At 36.0% G+C, this 27094-nt stretch overlaps 1 protein-coding gene across 2 annotated transcripts in view; it reads left to right on the top strand.

Moving 5' to 3' along the window:
- Positions 1-27094, top strand: part of HGF (hepatocyte growth factor) — an 89636-nt gene that overhangs the window by 38356 nt on the left and 24186 nt on the right. The window contains exons 5-9 of one of the 2 annotated variants that reach the window (XM_072147260.1): positions 1060-1187; positions 8332-8452; positions 17298-17416; positions 18732-18897; positions 26428-26555. In XM_072147260.1, the coding sequence (XP_072003361.1) occupies positions 1060-1187; positions 8332-8452; positions 17298-17416; positions 18732-18897; positions 26428-26555 (662 nt within the window). Of the gene's footprint in view, positions 1-1044; positions 1188-8331; positions 8453-17297; positions 17417-18731; positions 18898-26427; positions 26556-27094 lie in introns of both variants that reach the window. The other variant, XM_072147259.1, reaches the window with a different exon arrangement.

Here is a 27094-nt window from a genome sequence, read left to right as displayed (position 1 = left end):
GTACCACCAAAAAATGACCAAGTTTCATGTCAAACATATATTTGAGTATTTTTTTCCATGTCACTATATTTATTAAAAGGTTCAATAGCCTTCACTTTTCACTCTGGACACAAGTGACACCTCCTTCCCATCACATCTAGGATTTAAATAGAAGATAACAATGCTTATCCTTTATTGACAATAAATATTGTCTAGAAAACTTGACTATGTCTTCGGGAGCGATAATGCCTTTGTCAGTGGCATTTACTTAGTTGACACCCACAACTGGTGGTAGCACCGATTGCAGGCGCTACTGGTGGATACCCGGACCTGAACAGATTTTTAAAATTCTAAAATTTGAATTGGTGCTCTCATCACTAGTTGTTAACTATAATGTTTGAGGATCATATACAAAATTTAATATTGCAGGTAGAGTTTAGAAGGGAATAATTTAACTTCATGTCAGTATTCAAACATGAAATGAGCAGCCAGAATATTTGATAGTATATAATTGGATAATATATCATTCAGAGTGGAGCCAAATATCCAAAAGATGCAAACTTGTCTCTGTATTGTATTACCTAGAAATATTTAAGTATGTGTATTGTAGTTTTCCTCTTTATACTAATCAATCAGATTTCTATTAATACTCCCCTATTATTCTGTGGACTAAGCATTGCATTCATTTTACTAATTTGCTAGTTTTATGTTTACAAATTATTTACAAACCATTTAGTATCGAATAACAAGACAACACTTTCCAATGTATACTATTAGAGCTTACCTATCATAGGAAGCATTTAATAATATACAGCCAGCTGTCACAAGCAGTCTGGTAATTAGTTGTGTTTACAGTGTCAGCTGCTAATTAATATTGCTAATTTTGGGATCCATGATATGGTTAACATTACCTTTGGCATGATTGTCCCATGTAGGGCATGGTTTACATGGAAAGAGGTCATACTAAAATATCTTTACTGTAGGAGTGCATGTGAAATGTTCATACTAACTTTGATACTACTACCACTAACTACAACATGTGCTATAATATTATTTTAAAACTAGCTTTTTGCATTCGAGCTACCGAAGTAAAGACCTCAACGAAAACTATTGTCGAAATCCTAAAGGAGAAGAGGGAGGACCTTGGTGTTTTACAAAAAATCCCAAAATTCGTCATGAAGTGTGCAACATACCATCGTGCTCTGAAGGTAACATTTTAAGAATTCTATATACAGAATATATTGTATTTTAAATGGATTTTTTAATTTAGTTCTAATTCATGCAGGCCATTTTAATATATTAAAAGCACAAACACAAGAATGTTTTGGCCTTGTTATATGAATCATTATAACACGGGTACAAATTATGTAAGCCTGTCTATTTTAACAGTGTTTGTGTGACAGTTTAAGGTGCAGACTATCCTAATAGCTCTTCAGGATCATCTTTAAATATTTTTGATATGTAGAAAGAAAGGGAGGAAAAACAGGACTATAGTAATCAATACTATTAATTTATGCAAATTGGCTTAAAGGTTTAGTTACTCTTTAAGGCTGCATTAGTGTGCAGCCAATTTTCAGGTAAAAAAATATTGGGTGCAAATTCATCAATTTGTTTATGATGACTAGATTTACTTTCTTACCTTATGACACTTTTGATAAATCTGCCTCTTTGTTTGAATATGGCACACATTGCAGGAAATTCATTAACATAATTGTGCAGAATTTTGATGGATTTGTGTCAAAAAAGTGATTGGTCCGACTAAAAGGGTGTGACCTTTTGATGATCGCCTCATCGGAAAGGGGCAGGGTCAACTGAAATTGTTCTATCCACCTAAAATCTTGGTGCACAGTTTAAACCAACTAAAATAGGTCTGAATAAGAAAACAACAGTCTTATACTGCCCCAGAATTTATGATCACACTGTCGCCCATAAAAAGAGTAGAAACATACATGTAACAGGATAGAATATTGAATATATATAGGATATAATATAGAATTGAATAAGTTAAAAGTATTTGTTGTTTTAAACCATCCACTTAAATATTATAACTATCATTAAAACAAGATGCTACTATATGCACAGGAATTGCACCAAATGTTGGCACACGATACCCCCGAATTTAGAATTAGACACAAATATAATGACACTTGTGTTAGGTAGGACCTCACTGAATCTTCTTATTTGTGGCAGAAAACAAATGGAAAATGCAAATGGAAAGTCTGAGTGTATGAGGCCTCAAAACAAACTTGTGCTTGTCTTATTTGACTTGCTATGAAATATGCGAAATTGCTAAGACACACAAGCAAATACTAACCACTCTGGAATTAATTTACAATGTCCCAAACAGATAGATCGAGTTGTTGTTTACATGCCAAGATTTTTATTACATTGATGATGAAAATTTACAACTAAAAACTATTTCATGAGGTTGAGATGAAGATTAGAGAAACATTCTGTTTTCTGATTGTATAACGTCATTTCATAATATTTTCATGTCCTCCCTAAATATATTTTGCTCTTCTCATAACTCAGACATAGAAGAAGTGTCCTGTTCCAATCTCTTACCATTTTGTTTTCAATGATATTAAGCATTCAAAGAAATCCATAATAAAGCATTTATGAACAAAACTCCTATTTTTCCTATTATGTATACATTAAAAGACTTGTAGGCCAGTTTACATTTTAGTTATTTCATCAGCTAATGTGAATGAAAAATAAACAGAGCAGGTGCTAATTTTCCAATTTCACCATATCTGCAGCACATTTCTACTATTGGTTCATTCTTGTAATTACTGATGCAAAAAGCTGATGAAATAACTTTGGTCCTTTGATCACATTCACTTAATTTTTGTTTGAATTATTATTTCTTGTTTTCTATGCTTTTTTCAATCTGTGATTTTTTTTCAAATTTGCATACAAATGTGATAAAGCTTGCCTAATCTTGGCTATTGAAAGAAACAAAAAAAACTTTGCAATTATTTCCCCCCCTTGCGCCAAAGTATGATAAATATCTGAGTGTATTGGTAACATTTTTAAGCTTCCATTGGAATCATGCTCTACTTCTCATTAGTCAAGCAACCTGACATTATAAACGAGAATAGGAGAGTTAAGAATGCAGGATCAGACACAAAAGTCTTCCAAGATGCTAAAAAAATAACACTGTAATGTAATAATTTATAATGCTTAGTTTTTTTTATTATAAGCTGCTTATAAAAATTCATCTTGTTACAGAAAGCACCATTAGGTACATAAGAAAAACCAGTTGGAGAATATTCTTTTAGCACTGAACTTGTTGTATGGCAACAACATTTCATTGTTTGGCTGCATTATTCTGTAAATCCAAACCAGGTGGCATGGAGGAAACACAATTGTGATAAAAATACTTTACCTTACAATATCTGAATAAAAAAGTGATTAAGAGAGTTTGAATATATTTTATGGAATTTCAAGTAATCACGCTCGCTGTTGATATGTGGCATATGTTATCCATGTCATCATTTTATCTTTACGGCTGATGGCTGGAAAATAATGTTTTATTTTTCCCTCCTGAAAAAAATATAGCCATTCCATTACAGGCCTTGCCAGATACATATTCTCATCTTTGTGAGAGGCAGTTAACTTATAGACTTGTTTTAAGCAAAGGTTTGTCTCTTCTCCCTTAACTCCCTCCATAACTAATGCTAGTTGTAAGGATTCTTGCCAACTCCTTTCTACTACACCTACTGCTCAGCATCCATGCACTGGAAGGATGCAAGGGCATAAACACGGGGTATATATAAGAGAGAAGAGACAAACCTTCGCTCTGCTTTTTCTTTAGTCGGTGAATTACATTGACGCATACCCTCAGATATCTACTACAAACACTAATTGAACATTTATCTCCATTTTATAATTAACTGATTTATACAAGTGTTGGATTTTAGCTTGGTTCATTTGTGTGGACCTAGCTTTTGTATTTAGCTTTTTACCTGGTGAGGTGTTGGTCTGTTACATATTATAATGTGCAGCATAATATGCATAATGTGAAGCCCATCTCCTATCTTTAGTGTGTCAGCTAGCATGACGGGGCCCCCTAAAACTATGGGCTCCATAGTGGCTGCTATGACTGCTGCCACTGTAGTTATGCCCCTGATTTAGTAATAGTTTGTGCTCTTCTATAGGGTAAAATAGACCAGTGTAAAATAGACAGTACAGTAAGGTGACACACATGTGAACTCACTGTATTGTGGCTGGGCACCACTGGCGTCTTTGGGGATGGATATTTGTAGCCGGATATCTGTTTGCGTGCATGGAACCTTAAAGTGATAATCTTCTCATGCTTACTACTACTTACTACTAGAGTATATGATTGTAAACAAGGCAAATAAAATCAGTGTTTGTCCACTGATGAATGAACACATTTGGATAATATTTTTAATTACAAACCAAATACAGTATAGAATAAACTGACACAGATGCTATTGTTTTCTATGGGACTATGAGGAAGGTATAATGCTGAAAAGTGTCCACATCTGCCCATTATTCAATGTGCATGTTCGGGAATTACCCATTTTAGTCACTGTAGTAAACAGATTAATGTTTTAAGTGCTGAATTTTGTTCTTCCTTTGCAACTTGATTGGTTCCGGATAAAAACCGACTCGTTAGTCAAAAAAATCATCATTCACCTACAATTTTCCTTCCTCGTTAGAAGACCTATTGAAAGGGAACTTGTCACTAAGTACAAAATGCTGAATGATATATCTCCTGGTTTGTTGAAATTTCCCTGATCAATGTAGAATTTGTAATGTCACCACCCATTCCATAGATGTGGCCCCCACATGAATTATCTTATTCTAACATGTGGCAGTAACCTTTTTTTATCATACAGAACACATGGACATACCCCAAGAAAATATAAGGCTTTCACCCCCATTGGCTAGCACAAGCTGATTCTTAAATAAACTTCCAGGGAGCTTATCTTTTGAATAGAATGTAAAAAACACAAACTCCCTTACAAATATATATGTTTTCTTCTCTTGGCTGGACATGTGCACATATGTCACACTACATGGGCAAATGTGGATCGTAGCTGGGATTACATTAACTTAATTTAAAGACTCTCTGGGAGTTATATATCATATGCCGGCACGTTGTCGTATGATAGCCCTGCCACTCTGCCAGTGCAGACACATACTTCAAAAGGCCTCTTGATGTATACGTTTATTTATATGCCAGGCCTGTGAAAATTTGCAAGCCCACTACACCCTACACCGATCCACCAACGGAAGCGCCCCCCCCCTCCCCTTCAAGACCCTCCACTTCCCTCTTGCATGGAGATGGCATAAAGGGGAAAATAATCACATGTGCTAGCAATAAGCTAGCATTTGCGATTATTTCACAGGTGTCTACCACTGGCGTGGCGCAGAAACCTAAATAAATACCCACTATGACTCTAAAGACTCAGTACATTATTACTCTCTCTGCCAAGGCAAAGAAACTTGTTGGTGCATATACTTTACAATTCCCATCAATCATTATCTATGCAGCAAGATCACACTAAGACATCATAATTATAAGGGGTAGACATGTATGCCTATATGTGGTCCCCCAGTGATTATATTGTGTATAACACCTCTCCAAGTGTTTTTCTGCCAGGTCTCCAAATTGAAATAACTTGGTTGCATGAGAAGTAAAATCAAACTACATTAAACAGTACCTAACTTTTGCACAAAACTTATAAAACATATAGATTCTTCATTACCTGTGTGCTAATTTCTGCCATTTTCATTTTGCCCTTGTGCTGTTGAATAGACTAACAGATCTCATTCAGTGTCAAATTACTCCTCTCTTTCAATTTTATGTAAAAATAAGAGTATCAGGAGTATCAATAAAAACATTATATTGAAATACAAATTATTGAAAAGATGTACATATCTGTTCACAAAATTCTGCATTTCATAAGATAACAAATTTTAAATATACATTTATTTTCTGCAATTCTGCATAAGGCCTCATGAACATGAACATTGTTTCAGGTTATGTGCTAAGAGAAAGTACACATTCCATCTTTGTATGGGTGCATAAACACAGCTGTGCTTTCCATAGTCCCTTGTGTAAGACCAAGTGACAGAACAACAGAGACTTCACACACTGATGACACAGGGGCCGCAAACATTGGATCTGTGGCGAATACACACGTGTGCATGAGGCATAAGACGTTTGTTTTGTATAACATTAAATATGATAACAAGCTATCATGATAACTAATAAAACATTAAAAAAAGGTCAACAAAAAATGATCATCATAGGCAAAAAATTGGAAATGTCAAAGTTCTCATAGAGACTACAGCAAAGAGCCAACCTGGGAGATGTTAAAAGGCAGTAGTAGCTTACCCAAAATATCTGTGCCAATAAAACTTATAGGTGGCTTAATCAGTAAATATAAATATTTCTGTAACATTATTTATTTATTACATAAGGCCTTGCAGTATTATTTGTAGCTCTTCTATGAATTGCTGCTAGACTGCAACAGTGAATCCCTCCTCAAGATTCAACAGCTTTTCTGTTTGTACTGGCAGCAGGAAACCACAGCAAACATTGTGGTTTTTGTAAACAGCTTTAAAATCTTGACATGGAAGATTACTTAAGAAATTGTTGACCCCACAAAATCAGAATTTAACATTTCAACTATATATCTGTCTCTATGTATTTACTTTAAACGAATGAACATGTGATTTAAAAAGAACTTTCAGTTGGGAAAACCAGGGCTAAGTAGTGTAGTGAAGCTATACCTATCACACAGATGTGTTTTCTATAAGTCTCATTTACATAGCTTATGGAATTACCTATTAAATACCATGACAACGCAGGTAATGGGAGGTCGCACTTGGCATATTTACAGGCAGCTAAGAACACCTAACTTACAGACGATCCATAGTTACAAACTTCTCTGGCCAGAGTTAGTGCTCTCTGGATGCTGGTAATTACTGAATTTTATCCCCAGTCTGCAATGAACAATTATAAGAGTTATCAAAGCTATCTGCAATGAAGCATTATGGTTATTTCATTAAAGGAACTCTACAACTATGTGGTAGTAAAGTTAAACTAAACATACTTACCTACTGCTATCTTCTGCTGTCCGGAGCGCTGTAAAAAAAGAATTAAATAAAAGCAGCTACAGAGCATCGGGTGTGATTTTCAGTGCTCTGGGCACTATTAATTATTCATGCCTCTTGCGTGACATCCCAGCATTGGAGAGGGAGCTATATATCATGCAGGAGGCGTGAATAAGAAACAGCCCAGAGCGCCGCTGATAAATGCCAGGATCCTGGAAAAAATGGCGGTAGGTAATGTTTAGTTTAACTTAACTGACACATAGTGGTAGATTTCCTTTAATGTGAAAATCCAATTGTCACTGGTATTTACAATTTCACTTATAAAATATATCTGTTCCGACTTACCTACATTTTCATCTTAAAAATAAATCAACAGAACCTATCTTGTATGTAACCCGGGGACTACCTGTATTGTGCAAATTACTTTGTGTATCCTATCACTTATTGGTTGCATATAGTAAATAGTTCATCAGCAAATGGCGCATAAACATTCACATCTTCACATCTATAGCCCTGAATTAAATGTAAGTAAGGATCCATCTCTAGTGTTAACAGTACTCTTCATCTCATAGTGGAAACTCCCCTCACATAGAAGATTTCTATTCTCGGAGGTTGCCATTGTTGGAAAATCCCTTTAATGGCTGAAGCTTTTTTTTGGGTTCATAAAAATATATTCTTTCTCCGGTAGTAAATTATTGTTTTATAGTTTTTGAGGCCTGTATGTGCATAAGAATACTCCGGAATAGCTGAGAACATATGTGTTACCATGTGCTGCTAATTATGCTTAAGAAAGAGCAAAAGCAAATTCTTGAAATGGGATCTATATTAACAAAGGAAAGATGGATGCTTAAGAAAGCCATTAAACTTGTTCTGCTTTCTGTGTCTAATTCGACCCATGGAAATAAAATAAACTAATTTGACATTCTAAATACAAAACATAAAAATGTATGATGCAAGTGCAATTCCTAATGGAGCAATTGCAGTTTTATTGAACTTATAACATTTTCGGCTGGTGTTTTTAACAAGATCCTTCTTCTTTTTCATTCATCTGCATGGTTAAATCATTTGCCTCGCGATCATTATACACTTATGTTGTTTTTTGCAAGGCCTTCAGTAAGTCTTTTACAGTCATTTCACATATTTGATATCTTTTTTAACATTGTATAATTTTTTATGTTTTAAAAGTTATTAAGACAAATGTAAATATTTCTACCTATTTAAACTGTTTATGTACTGTACCACATATCATCATTTCAGTGGAATGCGTGGCCTGTAATGGTGAACACTACAGAGGACCAATGGATCACACAGAAACAGGCAAAGAATGTCAGCGATGGGACTTGCAAAGGCCACATAGACACAAGTTTCGCCCAGAGCGGTAAGAATTGAATACAAACCAATCAGTGTCATTAAAAGCTGATGATTGACTAACAAATTAAGGAATATAACAGTGTTTATGTATTTCTCAAACAATGAATCCATTGTCTAGTTTGTTGCTTCTAGCTCTCCTTATATCTGCTGACCTATCAAATTTAGGCATATAGTATGTCAACAATACCTTGCAGCCTATACACAATGGGGGTCATTTACTAAGGGCCCGACTTGCGTTTTCCCGACGTGTTACCCGAATATTTCCGATTTGAGCCAATTTCCCCAGAATTGCCCCGGAATTGGATTGTGGCGCATCGGCGCTGGCATGCACGCAACGGAAATTGGTGGGCGTGGTGAAACCCGACGGATTCGGAAAAACGGCTGCATTTTAAAAAAAAATGTGTCGCGAAAATTGCACTTACCTGCACTCAACCCGGCTCAGTGTATTACAGTGCGTTCCGATGCTCTTCAGCGCAGCAGCGACATCTGGTGGACGGCGGAGGAATTACCTTAATAAATCCCGGCCGGACCCGAATCCAGCGCAGAGAACGCGCTGCTGGATCGCGAATGGACCGGGTAAGTAAATCTTCCCCAATATGATAGTTATGTGGTCTATATAGGTGTATACTGTAGTTAAATGCTTGAAGTGGTTTTTTAAGGAAGAATTTGATATGTGGAAGGAAAATTATTATATTTAAAATATTATGGCTACAAAAAGTACATGATTTTGCATATGCCCCAGTAATGAAATACTATAATACTTCAGAATACCGTGTAGTACATTTACACATCATTAGATATGTGCAGTGTTCATCCACATATGGAACACATATGTTGCGGATTAATAGCGAAATTAGTGTTTAAAACAAAGTCAATTGCTGAGATAGTAAGCTTTTATTATGAATTTCACTGCAAAAGATGAAAACCTGTAACAAGGATTTGCATGTTCTCCACATTGTAGAAATCTCATCCAGAATATGGTAGATATGAAAAATATTTTTTCTCACATATGAATTGTGATATGTGTCTAGATAAAAAAAAAACTGAAAAACGAAGTCCTTCTAGTAAACAATATTCTTTTTTTCCAGTCAAAGATCTATGTTTCCTTAACAGCATAATCAAAAACGACTCACAAACATCACTTTCTTTTCAATCAAGTGTCCATCAAAGCACCTGGCAGATTGAATTTCATATCAATGTTAAATTCAATATCTACTTTAGACCATTCAAGGATCCTGTCTAGGAAGTCCATATTACAGAAATCAATGTAGTTACTTTAAAGTGACAACAAGATTGATGTGTTATTGGTTGTTTCTCATGTTTACCAAAATCCATACATAGAATGTACAAACAACACCAAACTTTGAAATGACTTGGTATACATTTTAAACGTATTCCACATGAAAGAACGGGACATAAGATTTTAATTATATAGATACACTAATTCTTGGCTGTTAAACTGTGAACAATGTACAGTGTATGGAAGCAAGACTTTTATTTAGTATGTTCTTTGACACAAAACAGGAAAATATATCCTGGAAGTATAATATCTCTAGGACATGGCAAATCAAATAATTAGATATTGGCATTTGTGATTCTGATACCATAGCAACATAATATTGAGGAAAACGCAGCAACACCCTGTTGTAATCCAGTGAATCAAGTGTTCTCTTTATTCATCAGAAATACATGCTACTTTTCAATAATCGGTCTTTGTCAAGCATAATAAAGACCAAATGCCAAAATGCTGCATGTATTTTTGATAACTAAAGAGGACACTTGATTTGCTGGATTACAACAGAGTGTTGCTGCTGTTTCCTCGATTGTATCTTCTTGGGCCCATCCAACTGGGATCTTTCTGCTGCGGGCACCCACCACAGATTGGGCAAATTTGGATGCCGTCTCAAACTTTGTTTTTTTGATAGCCTCATAATATCTTACCAAAATCCAACTGTGTTTTATTGGTATCAGGTCTGCAGTGGTATATTTTGGTGTCCTGCTTCTCTCCTGTAGGTAGAAGCAGGACAACTAACTTTGCAACTTTTTTTGCACAGAAATTTGCAACTTTAAAAAGTTGCATGATCCACACCAGGCAGTGATGTTAGACTACCAGGCACAGGTGCAATTTAACACAAGGAAAATCAACCTGTGACATAATAGACTGAAAAGCAAAAAAAAGGAATTAGACTGACAGCAAAACTAGAAAGAGAAAAGAGACATGTACTTCATTGTGTGGCAAAATAAATAAATAAATATGAACATAACAAGTATTCAAAGGTTTTATAAAATGATAGAAACCACCCTGATAGAAACGTTAGAAATAAAATAGAAATGTTATCAAAATTGCCATTTCTGCCCTGCAATGCAAAATAGGCAATGCAAATGAATGTAACTTTTTTTTATATTAGTGTTGGTGATCTGTAAGCAGTTGTAGAATAAATAGGTGCTATATAAGTTACATTAAATAATGTATATCTACACTTTTTGAAGATTTCTGAGAAACTCGTAAAGATTTAAAGATACATTTATAAACTGTACCATTTCTCTTTCATGAGGTAAACAGCCCAATGGACATAAATAATTCACTGATTTATGTCCATAAAACTTTCATTTTTAAAAGTTTGATTGGACCCAGATGCAAACTTTTGGTGAGTTAACACATGTAGACATAAGGGGGCTGGCTTCATCCATTTTATCCTTAATCCAACTTTAAGGGCAAGACCAAGAACATATAAGAGTGTCTAAGGGCAAATAGGATAATTTGTTAGAATAAAATAAAACAGTACTGTAAAAGAAGACTGGATATTTAATCATGTGCGGTTAACAGCCAAGGGGACTACATTGTGAGGCATTTCCCAGATGAATCATTTCTGCTTCATGGTTTCCTTTTAAATTTGATCATTATTCAAAGGGACAGATACATTTTTATAATCTATGAGTACTCATAATTCTCTTTTGCAGACTCCCTTTCAACAAAGAATTTAGCAATATAGTTATATCTGCTAAGAGATTAAACGCTAAAGAATCTCAAGTTGGATTTTGAAGCATAAACCTGACATCTGATACTAAACAGTGAACATTTATGCATAAGACATGGATCATCTTACAGTGACTGAACCTGTTGTAGCAGACTACAACTGATGAAACTTGCTCAACATGGAAAGGATACACAGTGATAATATATAAATATATATATATATATATATCTATATATATATATCTCTCTATATATATATATATATGAAGCATACAAATGAGAATGTTTTCAACAATACAAATAAACCACAATAGTGAAGATACAAAAAACTAAAAAATAAATTACATGAAAGCTCCTGGATTATTCAGATCAGGACAACAGTGTTAAACAGAGTTTAAAAGAGTTTTGCTATGGATGGAAAGCTCAGTGTAGACATGTATTACATGGTCTCTCAATAGTTTTAATAGGTACCTTGTAAAAATAAATTTCCCATCCAGTTACATGTGGCTGCTAATAAGGGTTTTCAATTATGGGACTTGGAGCCATTGGCTGACAGGAGTAGTGCATTGTAAAATGGGGTTTGGGAGTTTGAAGGCAAAACACACTAATTGAAATTACATTTCTCTCTGTTGACATAATTTTCTGTGGTAAGATTCAAAATACACATAGAGATTAAATGGGTTGTCTGGGATCAGAAAAAAAGGTTTATGTATGGCTGATGGTATTTTAAAACAATAAACATCTTATACTTACCTCTCTCCATGTTCTCCAGTGGTGATGCCAGTTACTGCCACTTTCTCTCAGCAGTGACATCACAACACAGCTAGATGAAGGGGCTCAGGCTGAAAGAGGTAAGTATTTATTGAGAGGTGATGTATTTATTGTTTTCATACACCACCCAGCAATATATAAATCCTTTTAATGAATTGGACACTAGGGATTTAGTCTACCATTTACATAATAGTACCAGAATTGAACCAGAAGGGAACAAAGGGACTTTCTGTAAGAACATGTCTATCTCTTGTCTTTCAAAAAGTTATCTGAGAAGCACCATTACCTCTTTCCTCCATCACCTCTTCCCACTTCGAATCTAGTGTACTTGTAGTGGCACTGCCAAGATGGCACTGCTGTAGGTGGCTGCTTGTGCATTGGCTCCGGGTTTTGACCCCACCCCTTAACCCACTTGGCCTATCAGCCCCCCCTAAATGGATCATAACAGAGCACCGGAATCGGACCCTGGCAGCCAAGAGCACCAGTAGAAGCTTTATCAGACCACCTGAAATTTAAATGATCACCACCAGAGCCTTACCTCAAGTCAGGAGGAACGCTGCACCAAGGCTCCTGTGGCAGCCAGATACAGGCAGCTTAAGTGCTGGAACTTATAATATAGGTCTACATCTATTGCACATTCAATAGCAATGGATTAAAGCCTCCCTTTACTAAACAGATTTCTTTTGTGGCCTAATGAAAGATTGTAAATGTATGATTGGGGAACAGAAATGTGTTGATCCTTACTTAAACTGTGCTTTACAAGTTAATCATACACACAGAACGATAGATAGATAGATAGATAGATAGATAGATACTTCAGAACTTCAGTGCTGGATAACATCATTTTTTTCAGGCCTCCATTAGATTTACTGTAGCTAATAGTTTTTGTTATCACAGTTGTATGACACATCTGTGCATTATAGGGTTGTGCTAGATACACATTTGGTGAACCTACAGCTGCATAGATTTTTATAGCTTTTCAAATCATTTTGAATAATGCTGTACAATAACAAGAAGCCTAAGCCTGTAGATCCACCTTGTAATAACAGGGTTGTTTTTATAAAGAAATTACATACTGCAAAACATTAATTTTCTAACTTATAGTCTGTGTGCAGCTGTGGGCTTACAAGACTGTTTCTGTCATGATCCTTAGTAGGAGTTTCAGATACAAAAATATTAGCTGTTTGTTCACCTTATGTAGGGTTAAAAAATAAGATGTGGATTCCATAACATAAAAGTATAAATAAATAAAAAAATAAGGTCATTTATATATTGACCTATTTTCAAAAAATTGCATGTGATTATAGAAGGCTGTAGAACATAGGAAATAGCGGCACTCACCGATACAGTACAAAATGTGTCCTTTATTGAGGTGTATACATGAACAGAGCGGGGCCAGGCGACGGGCCGTTTCGCGCCAATCTAGCGCATCATCAAGCCAAGTGACCAAGGTCACTTGGCTTGATGATGCGCTAGATTGGCGCGAAACGGCCCGTCGCCTGGCCCCGCTCTGTTCATGTATACACCTCAATAAAGGACACATTTTGTACTGTATCGGTGAGTGCCGCTATTTCCTATGTTCTACATTTGGACTGTCTTTGTTCTTGCTGAGCACCACCGTTATGCAGACAAGTGCATTACGGCTTAACCACCCTGTCAAGACCAATGCCGGGTTTCACTGAAGGTACACAACATTTTGGTCGGCTGGTGCCAGACTACTGCCTCCTTCATTGATCCATTTCATGATTATAGAAGGCTGTTGACATTTCCAAGGAATTTGCAGCTAGACTTTTTGTTCAGTAGGTCTTTCAACATAGCTAGCACCAAGAAATATCTCCTCAGTAGAGGTCTTGTCTTCCTTAAACATAAATGATCATGAAACACAATGTCCATTAGTTACCTCCTGTCGCTAGGTTTCCTTTTTGTACCTTCAAGCTTCTGTCTTACCAATTATAAGACTTTCTGGCTCAGAGACATCTGGAAATTATCAAGTTGTGACGTTTAATTCTGCAACTGGAGTTAGTTTTTGTATCTATAAATGATTTTAAATATTAAAGGAAACCTACCACTGCTCGCATGATAAAATCATGCAAGCAGACCACCTGGTAGGCTATTTAATACTGATGCCGGCACATACTTTAGTTAGGCACGGCGATCGTTAGTTTAGATAAAAAAATGTTTTACTTACATATGAAAATATTCCTCCGGTGCTACCCCTACGTCATCTTCGGAAGGGAGATGCCTTCCGATCTTTAATTATTCACGCCTCCTTCATTGTAGCCGTTTCCTTCGGGTGCCGAGAGCCGTGACGTCACCAAGCTCTCGGCACCTATCGCGCATGCGCAGATACTAACTCTCACACAGCTGGACAGCGATAGGTGCCGAGAGCTTGGTGATGTCACGGCTCTCGGCACCCGAAGGAAACGGCTACAATGAAGGAGGCGTGAATAATTAAAGATCGAAAGGCATCTCCCTTCCGAAGATGACGTAGGGGTAGCACTGGAGGAATATTTTCATATGTAAGTAAAACATTTTTTTATCTAAACTAACGATCGCCGTGCCTAACTAAAGTATGTGCCGGCATCAGTATTAAATAGCCTACCAGGTGGTCTGCTCGCATGATTTTATCATGCGAGCAGTGGTAGGTTTCCTTTAAGTTAAAGGTGTTGTTCTGTCTCTTTTTATTTATGTATAGCTGGTAGACCACAGAGAAGAAGGCTGCAGTAGTCCAAAGGGAAAATGACGAGGGGATAATCTAATTTAATAATCTCCGTATTTAAGAAGGATCAGGGGCCTGGATCTTGGACTTAATGGAGAGGCTAAAATCAAAGATTACACCAAGGCTGTGGACTTTTTGGATTAGGTAGAGTTTTGGTGTTTGCACAGGTTACTAAGCTCTTTTTAATAAAACTGGAAAACCCCTTCAGCTATGTCCTGAAATACTATAGAATACTATATTCTATAACAAACAACTACCAGTATGTATCCAATACGACTTATGTTAAAGTGGAAAAAAAAATCAAAAAAGCACAAATAAAAAGTGATACCTGTGTATTTTACTTCTACAGTTACATGTATCAAAAATTATCAGGATGGGTCATATCACATATCTAAAATAAACAGTAAAAACTGAAATCTCCTTATTTTACAATTACATATTTGGGAATTTTCTCCTTTTGTCCACATTCCTTTCAGGAATGCACATATAGATAGGAGAAAATACTATTAAGTCACTTTGGGTATTTATGAGTTTAAAGTAAGTTAGCTTTTGAACTACATTTGGGTTTAATTATACAGGAATTTAATCCCTCAGACTGTCTATCTATATATCTATCTATGACAAATGTATCTATCTGATGATCTATGATAATCTATGATAATCTATTTGCAAGAAAGTTTTCATAAATTATCCCTACATCTACTAAATAATGGTTTCTATAAGCAATCTTAAATGTATTATGTCAGATACCTATAGCTTCAGATATTGGGTGTTTGGGGATTAAATTTACTATAAATAAATTGTTTGACATTACTATAGGGGGTACTTATCATGCCTTGTATTCCTAGTGCATGACCATGAATTATGTTTTTTGCCCCTATTTGTGCCAGGGTACGGACGCCCCATTAGCCTGGACAAGGTTCCTGGCACAGGTAATGGTGGAATTGTATGCCAGAGTAGTGCCTACCACAGGGATAGGGAACCTATGGCTCGGGAGCCAGATGTGGCTCTTTTTTTGGCTGCATATGGCTCTCAGACAGATCTTAAATAAATAGTGTGTGTCTGCTGTGTGTCTTAGACTGATCACTGTACACAGGAAGCCTACGTCCTTTGTGTGACCCAGGTGCCATTGCCACCATTGTCTAAGCCTGGGTCAAAGAGAAGAGCGTGCTGTGACTATCTATCTTCTGGAAAGCATGTGCTGTGGCTACCTATATACTGGAGGGGCATGTGCTGTGGCTACCTATGTACTGTGGGGCATGTGCTGTTGCTAGCTATCTACTTGGGGCCATGTACTGTGGCTAGCTATCTACTTAGGAGCATGTGCTATAGCTACCTATCTACTTGGGGGCATGTGCTGTGGCTAGCGATCTACTGGGGGTATGTGCTGGGGCTACCTATCTACTGGGGGTATGTTCTGGGGCTACCTATATACTGCGAGGCATGTGCTGGGGCTAACTATCTACTGGGAGGCATGTGCATATTGTAGGGCTCTTCCGAAATAACATTTTAAAATATGTGGTGTTCTTGGCTCTCTCAGCCAAAAAGGTTCCTGACCCCAGGCCTAGCATATCCAGTGTGACATGCTCCAAAAAAGGTGAACATCAAGACATTCTTGACAAATTTTGTGTGTGCGTGTGCTTATGTGACACATGTGTAGCAATGGAAAAATCAAATAGTCAGAATTTGTGTTCCTACTCTTACCTTTTGGATATTTTTTAGAGTAAGCAATTAAATCTCTCCTGTGTATTGATTTGCATGATTTGAATATTGATCAGTAGTCTTAGTTTCCTTGGTGGTAATGCTGCAGTGGAATTGAGCACTTCTAGGTTTCCGAGCAGAATTTAGTTGATTACAGGAAGGCCTGGCTGCAGAATACTTCTAAAATGTAGCAATGCATTTTATACCAAAGCAGATGCATTTGATATAGTTAGCCCACTATTACCTGTCTTACTGTACATTTTATATCTACTGTAACCCATCTTATCTTTAGAGTCTATTTATCATAAATCAGAATTACTATGAACACCAACGTGAAGTTAAATGTGTCTCTCCATATGACATTGACCTTTTTTCCAATATTTTAATGCTTGATTGCTATGATTTCGACAAGGAGAAATATAATAAAAGGAATGATTTAAAAGAAATAATGACCTTAATCCTCTTTAAGCCCAAGTAACAAGCAGAACATCACAAATCTCATTACCAGTTGAAAGGATGGACTTTCCTCCTGTTATCTTCAGCTTCCCTAATGAGTTGAAATACCATGCTGTGTTTATGAAACCCACACCTAATTGGGTGCTTTAAGAATGAAAGGTGATCTGGGGCTGTCAGTCTACTTGGATGACACATAAGTGTTCTTTTTTTTCTATACTGCCTTTCTAGATATCCTAACAAGGGTCTGAATGATAATTACTGTCGCAACCCTGATGGCAAAGCGAGACCATGGTGTTACACGCTTGACCCTGACACCCCATGGGAGTTCTGTGCAATTAAACCCTGTGGTGAGTAGTAACCAAATATATCCTACTGTGTGGCTTACTTTATCTTTATTAGCATACCAGACTGCCAATATACTCAAATATGTTCAGTATATCTTTATATATAAATCCATAGTTTTAAACACTTTAACAATCAAGAAATTATGCTTGAATTAAGTATATATGAGCCTTTCAATTGATCATTTTTTTTTATGCCACATCGTGTGGATCATCTGCTGTGGATCAGAAGTGTGACAAATATGTACCAACCTAAGTATGGTCCAGTTTACATAAAGAAGTAAAACTACCTCTAGTGGTAACACAAGCTTACTTTATAAGTACACAAAGGAATGATATAAAAACTATTGAATGGTCATAATAACCTTAAACATTTCTGGGCAGAGTAATCTGTAAACAATAAATTCATATCATAGTTACAGTTGTTTATATGATTTTCTTATTGGCTAAGGTGCCTTTTCTCATGTGGTTTTTCATGGGTCATTGTGAGAAGTCGCATGTTGCAAAAGCGCTTCTTGTTCTGAAATAACTAGAACTTCTTAGCAGTCATGGGGATGTCCACTGATTTGATTTTATTTCACTTTGGTGGTAATGTAAATTAACATTTGCTTACCTACTGCTGATCATTTAAGGTTGCAGCACATGGATAGCTAGTAATTTACGTATCTTATGGGGAAGCCAATATCAGTCCCATGAATACCATTCTACCATTCTTGTATAAAGGACTTCAATAAACAACTGTCCGGTTTGAACTATAAACTGCACACAACAATATAATAGACATTTAAAAAAAATAAAAGTATATTATCAAATCAAAGCATTTAAGATGTTGGTTTATTAAAATGTAATCTTGTGAATATCTTTGATATTCTATAACAAGACAATTATTGGACAGTGCTTTGTAAGATTTCCAGAAAATAATGGTACTTAACAGAGTATCCAGTAAATGAACACACTGTAGAAATGATCTGGCATCCTTTGAAATAAGATTGCCAAAACAAATATCATAATACATCAGCAAATATCATGGATTACAATGTGAGCTTGGTTACCAGATGTTTAAGTCCTAGATATGGGAACAGCTGCCTGTTAGTTTAAATGGCAATGGGGCTCTAGTTTGATTTGTAAGAAAGACATGATGTCTGATCTGGGAAAGAAATCGCTTTAAAAGAGATTTTGCCACCTCTGATCTCGAAGATTATATATTGTTGTAATGTGCTGTGGTTTTCCATTGTATTACAGATGTAAAAAGTAAATTCTGTCCTCAGATAATATTGTGCAATGACAAGTAAGAGAACCATGTACTTATGTTATATTTCAGCACACAGTATAATTGACCCAACTAATATTACAATGGATTGTGTGAAGAGTCAAGGAGAAGGCTATCGGGGAACTGTGAGAACAACATTCAACGGCATTGTATGTCAGCGTTGGGATTCCCAGTTTCCACATCAGCATAATTTTACTCCAGAAAACTACAAATGCAAGTAAGAAAATGATTTATATGTAGCTATTGTATCTAGGCTCTAAGGTTTTAATCCATAACACTCTTCAGTTAGAAGGTCAAAGTTTATGTAAGAATATTCTACATAGTATTTAGTGTACTTCTGTTGGCTTAACATCTAATAGGAACATACTGAACATAGGAAGGTGCATCATAATTTAAGAGGTAACCTCTGATATTCTTCTTTAAGAGTTACCATATATACTCGAGTATAAGCCAAGTTTTTCAGCACAAAAATGTGCTGAAAAACCCTAATCAGCTTATACCTGACTCAATCAAAACAAACAAACAAACACTGTACTCAGGTACACAGAGCCGGAGCATCACTGGAGAAAGAAGAAGACCTGTGGGGGTAAGAGTTGGAAAGGTGAATACAGTGTTTGATTTTTTCTTATAGTCTGGGCATACCTCACAGACTGTAGCTTCACAGACTGTTGTACTGTCTCCCCCCTCCTCCTGTCTTTCGGTACTTCCTCCCCCTTCTTTTTCCTATTCTAATCTCACAGCAACAGAGAAAGTTTCACCACAAATTGGGAGGGGTGAAATGCACACTGCATAGGTAGCAGAGAGAGGGTGAGACAATTTAACAGCCTGTTACAGCCCATTACCGAGAGGCTCAGGTAATACCCATAGCCCTTCAGGCTCGTCAGCATAATTTTAAAAGTTGATTTTAGAAGGAAGGAGGACATTGATAACAAAAATAAGAAGATTACCAAAGTCACAGTGCCTGGATCTATGAGTAAGTGGTTTATCATTCTTGATTTAAGGTAGATATAAGTAGATATAAGTTCTTAACAGACAATTTAACTCATTAGTTTACTTCCAAAACATTAGATTGTTGGAAGTAAATACTGTATAGCAGGTTAATAATAGTTGAGTTTTCTATGAGGCCCCAGAGTTTGAGGAACAAAACAGGATCCTTTTTTTTTTTAAAAAAAAAAGACGTTTATTCAAAAAATCCTTTATTTCCATGCTAATATAAACTCACATTCTGATTCACAATGCAAAATTAAAGGTGCTGTCTAATTAAGATTAAACATTATTTACTAGCAAGCCATGATGATGAATTGATAATAAATGTAGACAAATACAAGTGAATTCAAATCATTGAATAGGTTTCCATAGGTTTGAGAATCTAAAGATGTAGACATTTCCTTGGTAGCTGATGGCTGGATGCTTGTGAATGCTCCCTGCTAGCATCATGCCTGCAGTCAAATGAATGGTCGGGCAGTGTTGGCTGTAGTTGCAGCTGCAAATGAAACGGCATTTGAAATGAAAGGGTCATTTGCATTTGACCACACTAATTAACCCTTAGAGAGCATTCACCTCTCTCCCTGTCCCCTATACAAAGAGAGAGGGGAGATGTGCTGCAATTAATATTTACAATGAAATGCATAGGTGATCCCTGTGTTCTGACTCACAGGAGCCCCAAGATGTGTAAACAAATGTAAAATTTACTTTCAACTGCTCATATACATAATATTCTTTTGCATCACTGTCATAAACATAGCTGTTTGTTTCAAAGCTAAAGAATAACACTGTAATATTTGGTTTTATATTCCATGAGAATAAACAGACATTAAGATTAGTAGGACATCCTCTCACAAATTACATTTTTGGGAAGTCAGTGATTTTTTTTTTACTTTTTATCCAGGACGTTCATTATTTGTGTCTGGTAAATTACTGTAATATAATGTAACTGTTTTAATACAGAAAGATGAAAATGTGTCTTTTGAGTAAAATAAAGACATGATGTTATTATTACTATGCTTAAAAGTGTGAAGCTTAATGAGTTTTGTATGTGGAAGATATATTGCACAAGATTGAGCAATAATGTATGTGGAACCAAAACCACAGTTTAAACACATAAGATATGGTAATATTATTGATGAAAATCTAAAACAGAGAGGGGTATTGATGTGCTGAAGAGTAAGACTCTCATAAAATGGTAAGCTTATCTGCTATAAACAGATGTCCACCACATCTCCATGTTTTTAACCTTAGTAAAGAATAAAAGTGGCATTACTAAAGAGTCAGTTTGTTGAGCTTATGTGTAACAGTTTGATATTTTCAATGTGTGGCATGAATATTTTTTTCTAAAAACTTCTACTTGTTTATTCCAAGTAGAAGTTTTATTTTGTTTGCTCTTCTTTTTATTTAACCATTAAGGATTTTTGCTTTTTTTAAAGCCTTAACAAATTATATAAAATTCCCTAGTGGTACCTTTTATTTTGCCTTGGAAGCTTGAAAAGCTTAGTAGTGGAAGTAAAAACAGTGGTGACATTATGTTATGGGTTTTCATGGTTTTCACTGTGCAGTCCAAATGCCACATTGGGTGAAATTAGCTTGCATATAAAAAACCTTCATTTCCGAGGGTGTGAAAATCCCGGCCTGCCATATTTACTATAGTCTCTGCTGTAAAACCTGTGGAGATGACATCTGAAACCTCATATGTATTCTCAGATATCAAGTCATCTGAATCTGGAATTTAATTCCTGTGGTGGAGCACAACTCCAGATATAGCAAGATATTGGAGGCTCTTAGTGTTCAATAAAATGTTCAATAATATAAATTTCCCCCATTATCTTTAATCTGAAGGTCACAGTAACAATATATAAAATTCATATAGTTATTGTTACGTTTCAATACCTTTAAAGACTGTAAGGCTTCAGGAATAAAATAACCATCTATTTAGAGTAACATGAAAGCCTCAAAACCTTTATAAGGTTCCAGGCTAACGCGGTAATAGAATTGCTCCTATTCCACAGTGCCTTTGTGTCATTTTTACTGAAAGTGACCTCTGAAGACCTACTGTTATTTTTTGTAGGAGCACAGGTTAAGATGTGGTGAGTGTACAGATTAAGCTTTAGCTAGACTGTGGGTGACAGGTAAAGGGGACAGGCATAGGTTATGACAAGCTGAACAAGGAGAAAAGTATGTATATACTTCAGCAGTATTTGCATGAAGATAGAAAAAAAAACGGTTCCAGCACCATAAAAAATCAAAAATAATAATTTAATTTATTAGTTACATCTTAAAATAACATACAAAGGCTACTGCCACCCCAAGCGGTCTGACGCTTGGGGTGGCAGTACCCTTTGTCTGTTATTTTAAGATGTAACTAATAAAGGAAGTTATTTTTATTTTTTCTGGTGCTGGTGTTTTCCTATCTACATGTAAGTCTCCACGGCTGCAATCCAGGCAGCATTGGCTCCAAGCATTGGAAATTCATTAATTAGAACCCAGCTGACAAAGACTGGGCTGTGGGAGCCGTTCCTTTTTGGAGTTTTCTTACACCTTTGCAGAATACTGGGTACCTTATATCTTAAGCAACTTTCCATTGGGAAGTGCCTTAAAAAGCGCAGAGTGTGCAATAATTGGTCCCAAAAGGCAACTACTGGCCTTCAAAGCAGGAGGTATAGCATGGACATATTCTGTCTCTGTATTACACTCATCTCTTCTTTGTCTCTGTATTATACATGTCTCTGTCTGACTTATCTTGATACTTCAATATATAAAAATATAGGGGGAGATTTATCAGATGTTTCTGAGAGCAGAACTGCTCAAGTTGCTCATGGCAACCAATCAGAGCCCAGCCTTCCCTTTACCACATCCGTTTATAAAATAATAGCTGAGCTCTGTTTTCATGGGCAACTAGATCTGTTCTGCTCTTAGACACTTCTAAAATTCTAAAAATAATTGGCCCTATAGAATTTTAATTCTTGTCTATTATTTTGCCCCAGTGGATTTCAAAGTCTAATGTCATACCCTCTGAAAACTTATCGATGCTTGGTTATTTTAATGAGAAGCCGACTACAGTATCATGATAAAATAAATCATAACGCAATAAATCGAAATATTGCATCAAAGAAAGTCAAAAGAAAATGTGCAGACTATCTGAAATAAAGTAATTCATTTTAATTCCACTAAATAACTACTCCATCATCACAAAATCCTGATTACCCCCTGTGTTATAAATCAGAAAGTTCGAGAGGATGAATGGCAATATTTTCTTTATCATCAAAACATATTTTCTAAGATGTGTAGACTTTTGTCATAGGCAAATTGTGAAAATGAGTCAAGTGCTTCAATCTGCAATAGAGAATCTATAAATCTGTTGCATTAGTATACAGTGGATGCTATACTTGATGTAATATGTAGCATTCTTGCTTAAGAACATAGAAATCATTAGAAAGATACAAAACTGACCTCATCCAGGTAAATTAAGGGGTGACATAAAATTACCGGTTTACTGCTTCAGCACTAAGGTCATAGATCACATTACAAGCTAGGGTAGAGAAAAATTGTTGAGAAAGCAGCTGAATGTGGTGACCCCTGATGAAGTGTATAAAGATTTATACAATGGAAACAAAAGACATTAAGGAGGAGCTAGATAGTGCAAGCTTCAGGGGAAAATGACTTACTCTTGAAAATCTAAACATTGGAATATATTATTTGCATGTGAAGATATTGGACTGTTGAGTTGCTTGGAACAAGCTGCATGGCTCCCTGGGACTGCCTTCTGCTGATAAATACATCACACTTTATCTTTCCTTTTTAATAATTAGGTGTTTTTGAATCCACAAGAGGTAAATGTGTGTTCACAGAGATTTGTATAAGATAATTTTCCCGCAATAATTCACAGTAGTAGTATGGATTCAATAAATGAGTCACACATTTCACATAGAAGAGCCAAAAGTCAAAAACATTAACTCTTGTAAGACCTATTTTATTTACAATTATTACATATAATGACATTACTCTCCATATACGTATCAGTCCCAACATTAAATGGAACCTGTTATGAGGATTTAGACCCATACACTTCTACCAACCATGTGACATGATCACATTCTATACTATGGAGCATTAATTATTATGCAGTAATGTGCACTTTGTACAAAGTATTAAAAAAAGCAATAAGGAGTCACATGTGTGGTCTGTCTCCTAACAGTCGATGATGTGAGGTGAGACTTAAGATAATGTATCATGCCTGTTGGTGATTATTCAAGCCAGGAGTGGACATCTGTGTGACTATCCAATATCCCTGTGTTTCCTTGAAGGTCAATTGAATACAACACCCTTTTTCTACACAATGGGGAATCTTCCAAAATATAGAGGGACATGATTGAAAAAACTGTTACCATACTGAATGGCAGGTTGATGGCTGCTTTTGGGCCATATCCTCCTCAAAGGTTCCCCACCTGCTTACTCAGTAGGTCCTGCTCGTGCAGCCAAAACAGCCCTGACAGGTTGAAGCAGGATTGGGCTAGTGCAATCTGTGGAATCTGGCGCTCAGATAAAAGTTGGAAGCAGATCTCTTTAGTCCTGTATGTTGGAAAGTGGGATATAAATGGATTGATCATCTTTCTTATACCATTCCTAAGCAATGGTATTTGTAGTCTGGCATGGTAAAATATTCTGTTGACATGAAGTGGTTTACTTGATCTCAAAATAACATTTAGGTAGGTGATCCTATGCATTGCAAGATAACCTCCACACCAAGACCAAAGAGAAATATTGTCTAGATCATCGATTTTCGGTTGCCCTCTTTGTATATCAAGTGTTGAACACCAGGGCGTCCATATGATTTATAACAATATTATTTACACCCTTTCTTCCATTGCTTCATGTTAAGTTTCCAATATTCATGTACCTACTGAGATACAACTTTGAGTTAAAAATATAATACATCTGTTATACATAAATAACACCTGCACACGAATGTGAATTTGGGACATGTGCAAGCCAAACATAAAGCAGGTACAGCAGGTTGTAATCCTTCCTGAGTTTGCGGCTATTGTTGATACATGGGATTAACATGGGACCATTATTTGCATTCTATGATACTGCATTCATTATCTACTGGAGGGCTAAGGTGCACCTAGTTGTGAATGTTGTAAACGTCTGTCTGTAGAAAAATTATTGGCAAAGACAAAGGTTTCTGGCAACTAGTTCACTATTCACCCCTCAACACCAGCTAACAGTTACAATACTGGCAAAATGGCAACCAGTCAACATGGAGACTATGGGGCAGATTTATCAAACTGTCTAAAAGTAAGTTGCCCATGGCAACCAATTACAGCTCAACACTCATTTTACCAGTGCTAATGAATATTCTAAAGGGGAGCTGTAATTGGTTACCATGGGCAACAAAGAACATTTTTACTTTTAGACAGCTTGATAAATCTGCCCCTATGACTGGTCTTCAGCTAAAAAAAATGTAAGGTTTTGAAAATTCTTTTCCCTTTCAAACTTATTTTTCTTAGTTTCTTTTTCCTTACTTTAAGTTATTTTTGTGGAGGTTACCACTGTGTGAATCACTTGGAAATACAGCGATTTATAAATTCTGAAAAACACAATTACATTTTCTAATCACCAAATCTCTCATCACATTATTACTCTGCAGAAAATGTATGTTTTATGGCTTTGAATTTGTAGATGTTTTACATTACTTAACATCCATGCATTATTACTTTGATTCTTTGAAGCAAGATCACTGCTAGCATATTGTTTGTTCTTTCATTTTTATTTAAGAAATGTTCTTTTAGATGGCATGGAAATTTACCCGATCCTGACCACCCACTGTTTTTAGACGTCAGCGAGCATGGGTCTTCAGTGACGTCTTTGGGAGCAGGACCGGATCTCCAAACCCTAGGGAGAAGGGTGCTCCACAGACCCAGTGGTCACGTGATTGCTGGATCAGTAGGGGTTATCAGAGCTGCAGTCCAACTCTGATCAAACATGTGCCCCCACAGGGGTTATTTTCCCCTGTAACTGGGGCTCTTATGGATGCCCCAGTTACAGGTGAAAACAAGAAAGCAAAAAAAAATGTTATTAACTTTTAAAAATATGGAAATGTCCCCCATCGGTCTTTTTTGACCTCATGAGGGACATAAAAAGTGAAAACACACACACATTGCATATCATTAAATATTTAAAAATAAGCAATAAAATTCCCCAATCACCATGTGTCATAAAAAAAAATGCATTAAACATTTCTATGGTATTGCACGAAAAAAAGTTATGGCCAATGAGTGTAAAAATTATATCAACTGAACATTCTTGTAACAACAATTATTAAAGAGGACCTGCCACCCTACTAAAGTAAGGAGTTCCTAGTGCTACCCCATTTTTAGCAGTGTTAAACTGCTAACTTTATCGGAACCCTCCAATAAAGCTAGCGGACACTGCAGCGCCATAGCCTCAGAACTCCGGACCGCTGTAAAGTTCAAAATAATAAAATATTGTGACCACATCTCCAGTAATGGTCCATAAATGTCTATATATTATTTTACCTTTTTTTGCCATATTATTCCTATCTAGTATATTACAATCAGTGTTCTGTAATTTTTTTGACATAAACACAGATTTCAATATGTCTTCTATGATTACGTTTTTTGTTCTTATGCTTTTCATTTGCTTTAAATAAAATAAATGTATTTGTATAATTACAAATAATTATAGCTTGCTTGGGGAAGTAATATGTTTGTGTACATCAAACCTTTTCTAGGGATCTGAGTGAAAATTATTGCAGAAATCCTGATGGATCAGAGTACCCATGGTGTTTCACAACAGATCCAAATGTTCGTATTGGCCACTGTTCACACATACCAAAATGTGAACCATCGTATCATCAAGGTAACTGCTCCTTTTCATTATAATTCTGTTGATATTTTATAGAATGTAACAGCTTTAACACTCTATTTAATTCAAGATTAGGACAACTTTCTCATTGAAGTTGGTAAATAATTGCATCAGAATTTGTAAGCCAAAACCAGATTTTGATCTTGGAGATGTGGAACCTACAGGATGCAAATGCACTGTATACCTCTTTAATGCTTTGTACATAATTCTTCGATTACATACTCTATTGAAAAATGTACTTGTAACAATAGCTTTGTTAAAATCCGGAAACATACATAAAATTCAAGTAATCCAATTCAAGATTCCAATAGCTAGTCATGCTGGAGGCTTCAGTTTGATGGGTGTGAGAGAGGTCACAGTAAATATGACAAGCATGAGCTCTGTATGTGTGACTGTGATACATTAGACTATGTGAAGGAATTCATCCGGAAAACAATAGAAGGAAGCAATATATTTCTTTTTACCTGATCAGTTTTACAGAACTTCACTTGAAGGTAGGATCTGGGAGCATTAGATAATAAATAATTGGCCTA

The sequence above is a fragment of the Engystomops pustulosus genome, chromosome 4 (assembly GCF_040894005.1).
Source record: "Engystomops pustulosus chromosome 4, aEngPut4.maternal, whole genome shotgun sequence".
NCBI classification, from domain to species: domain Eukaryota; kingdom Metazoa; phylum Chordata; class Amphibia; order Anura; family Leptodactylidae; genus Engystomops; species Engystomops pustulosus.
The sequence above is the reverse complement of the archived record's forward strand: the minus strand, read 5'-3'. Positions and strand labels throughout refer to the sequence as shown.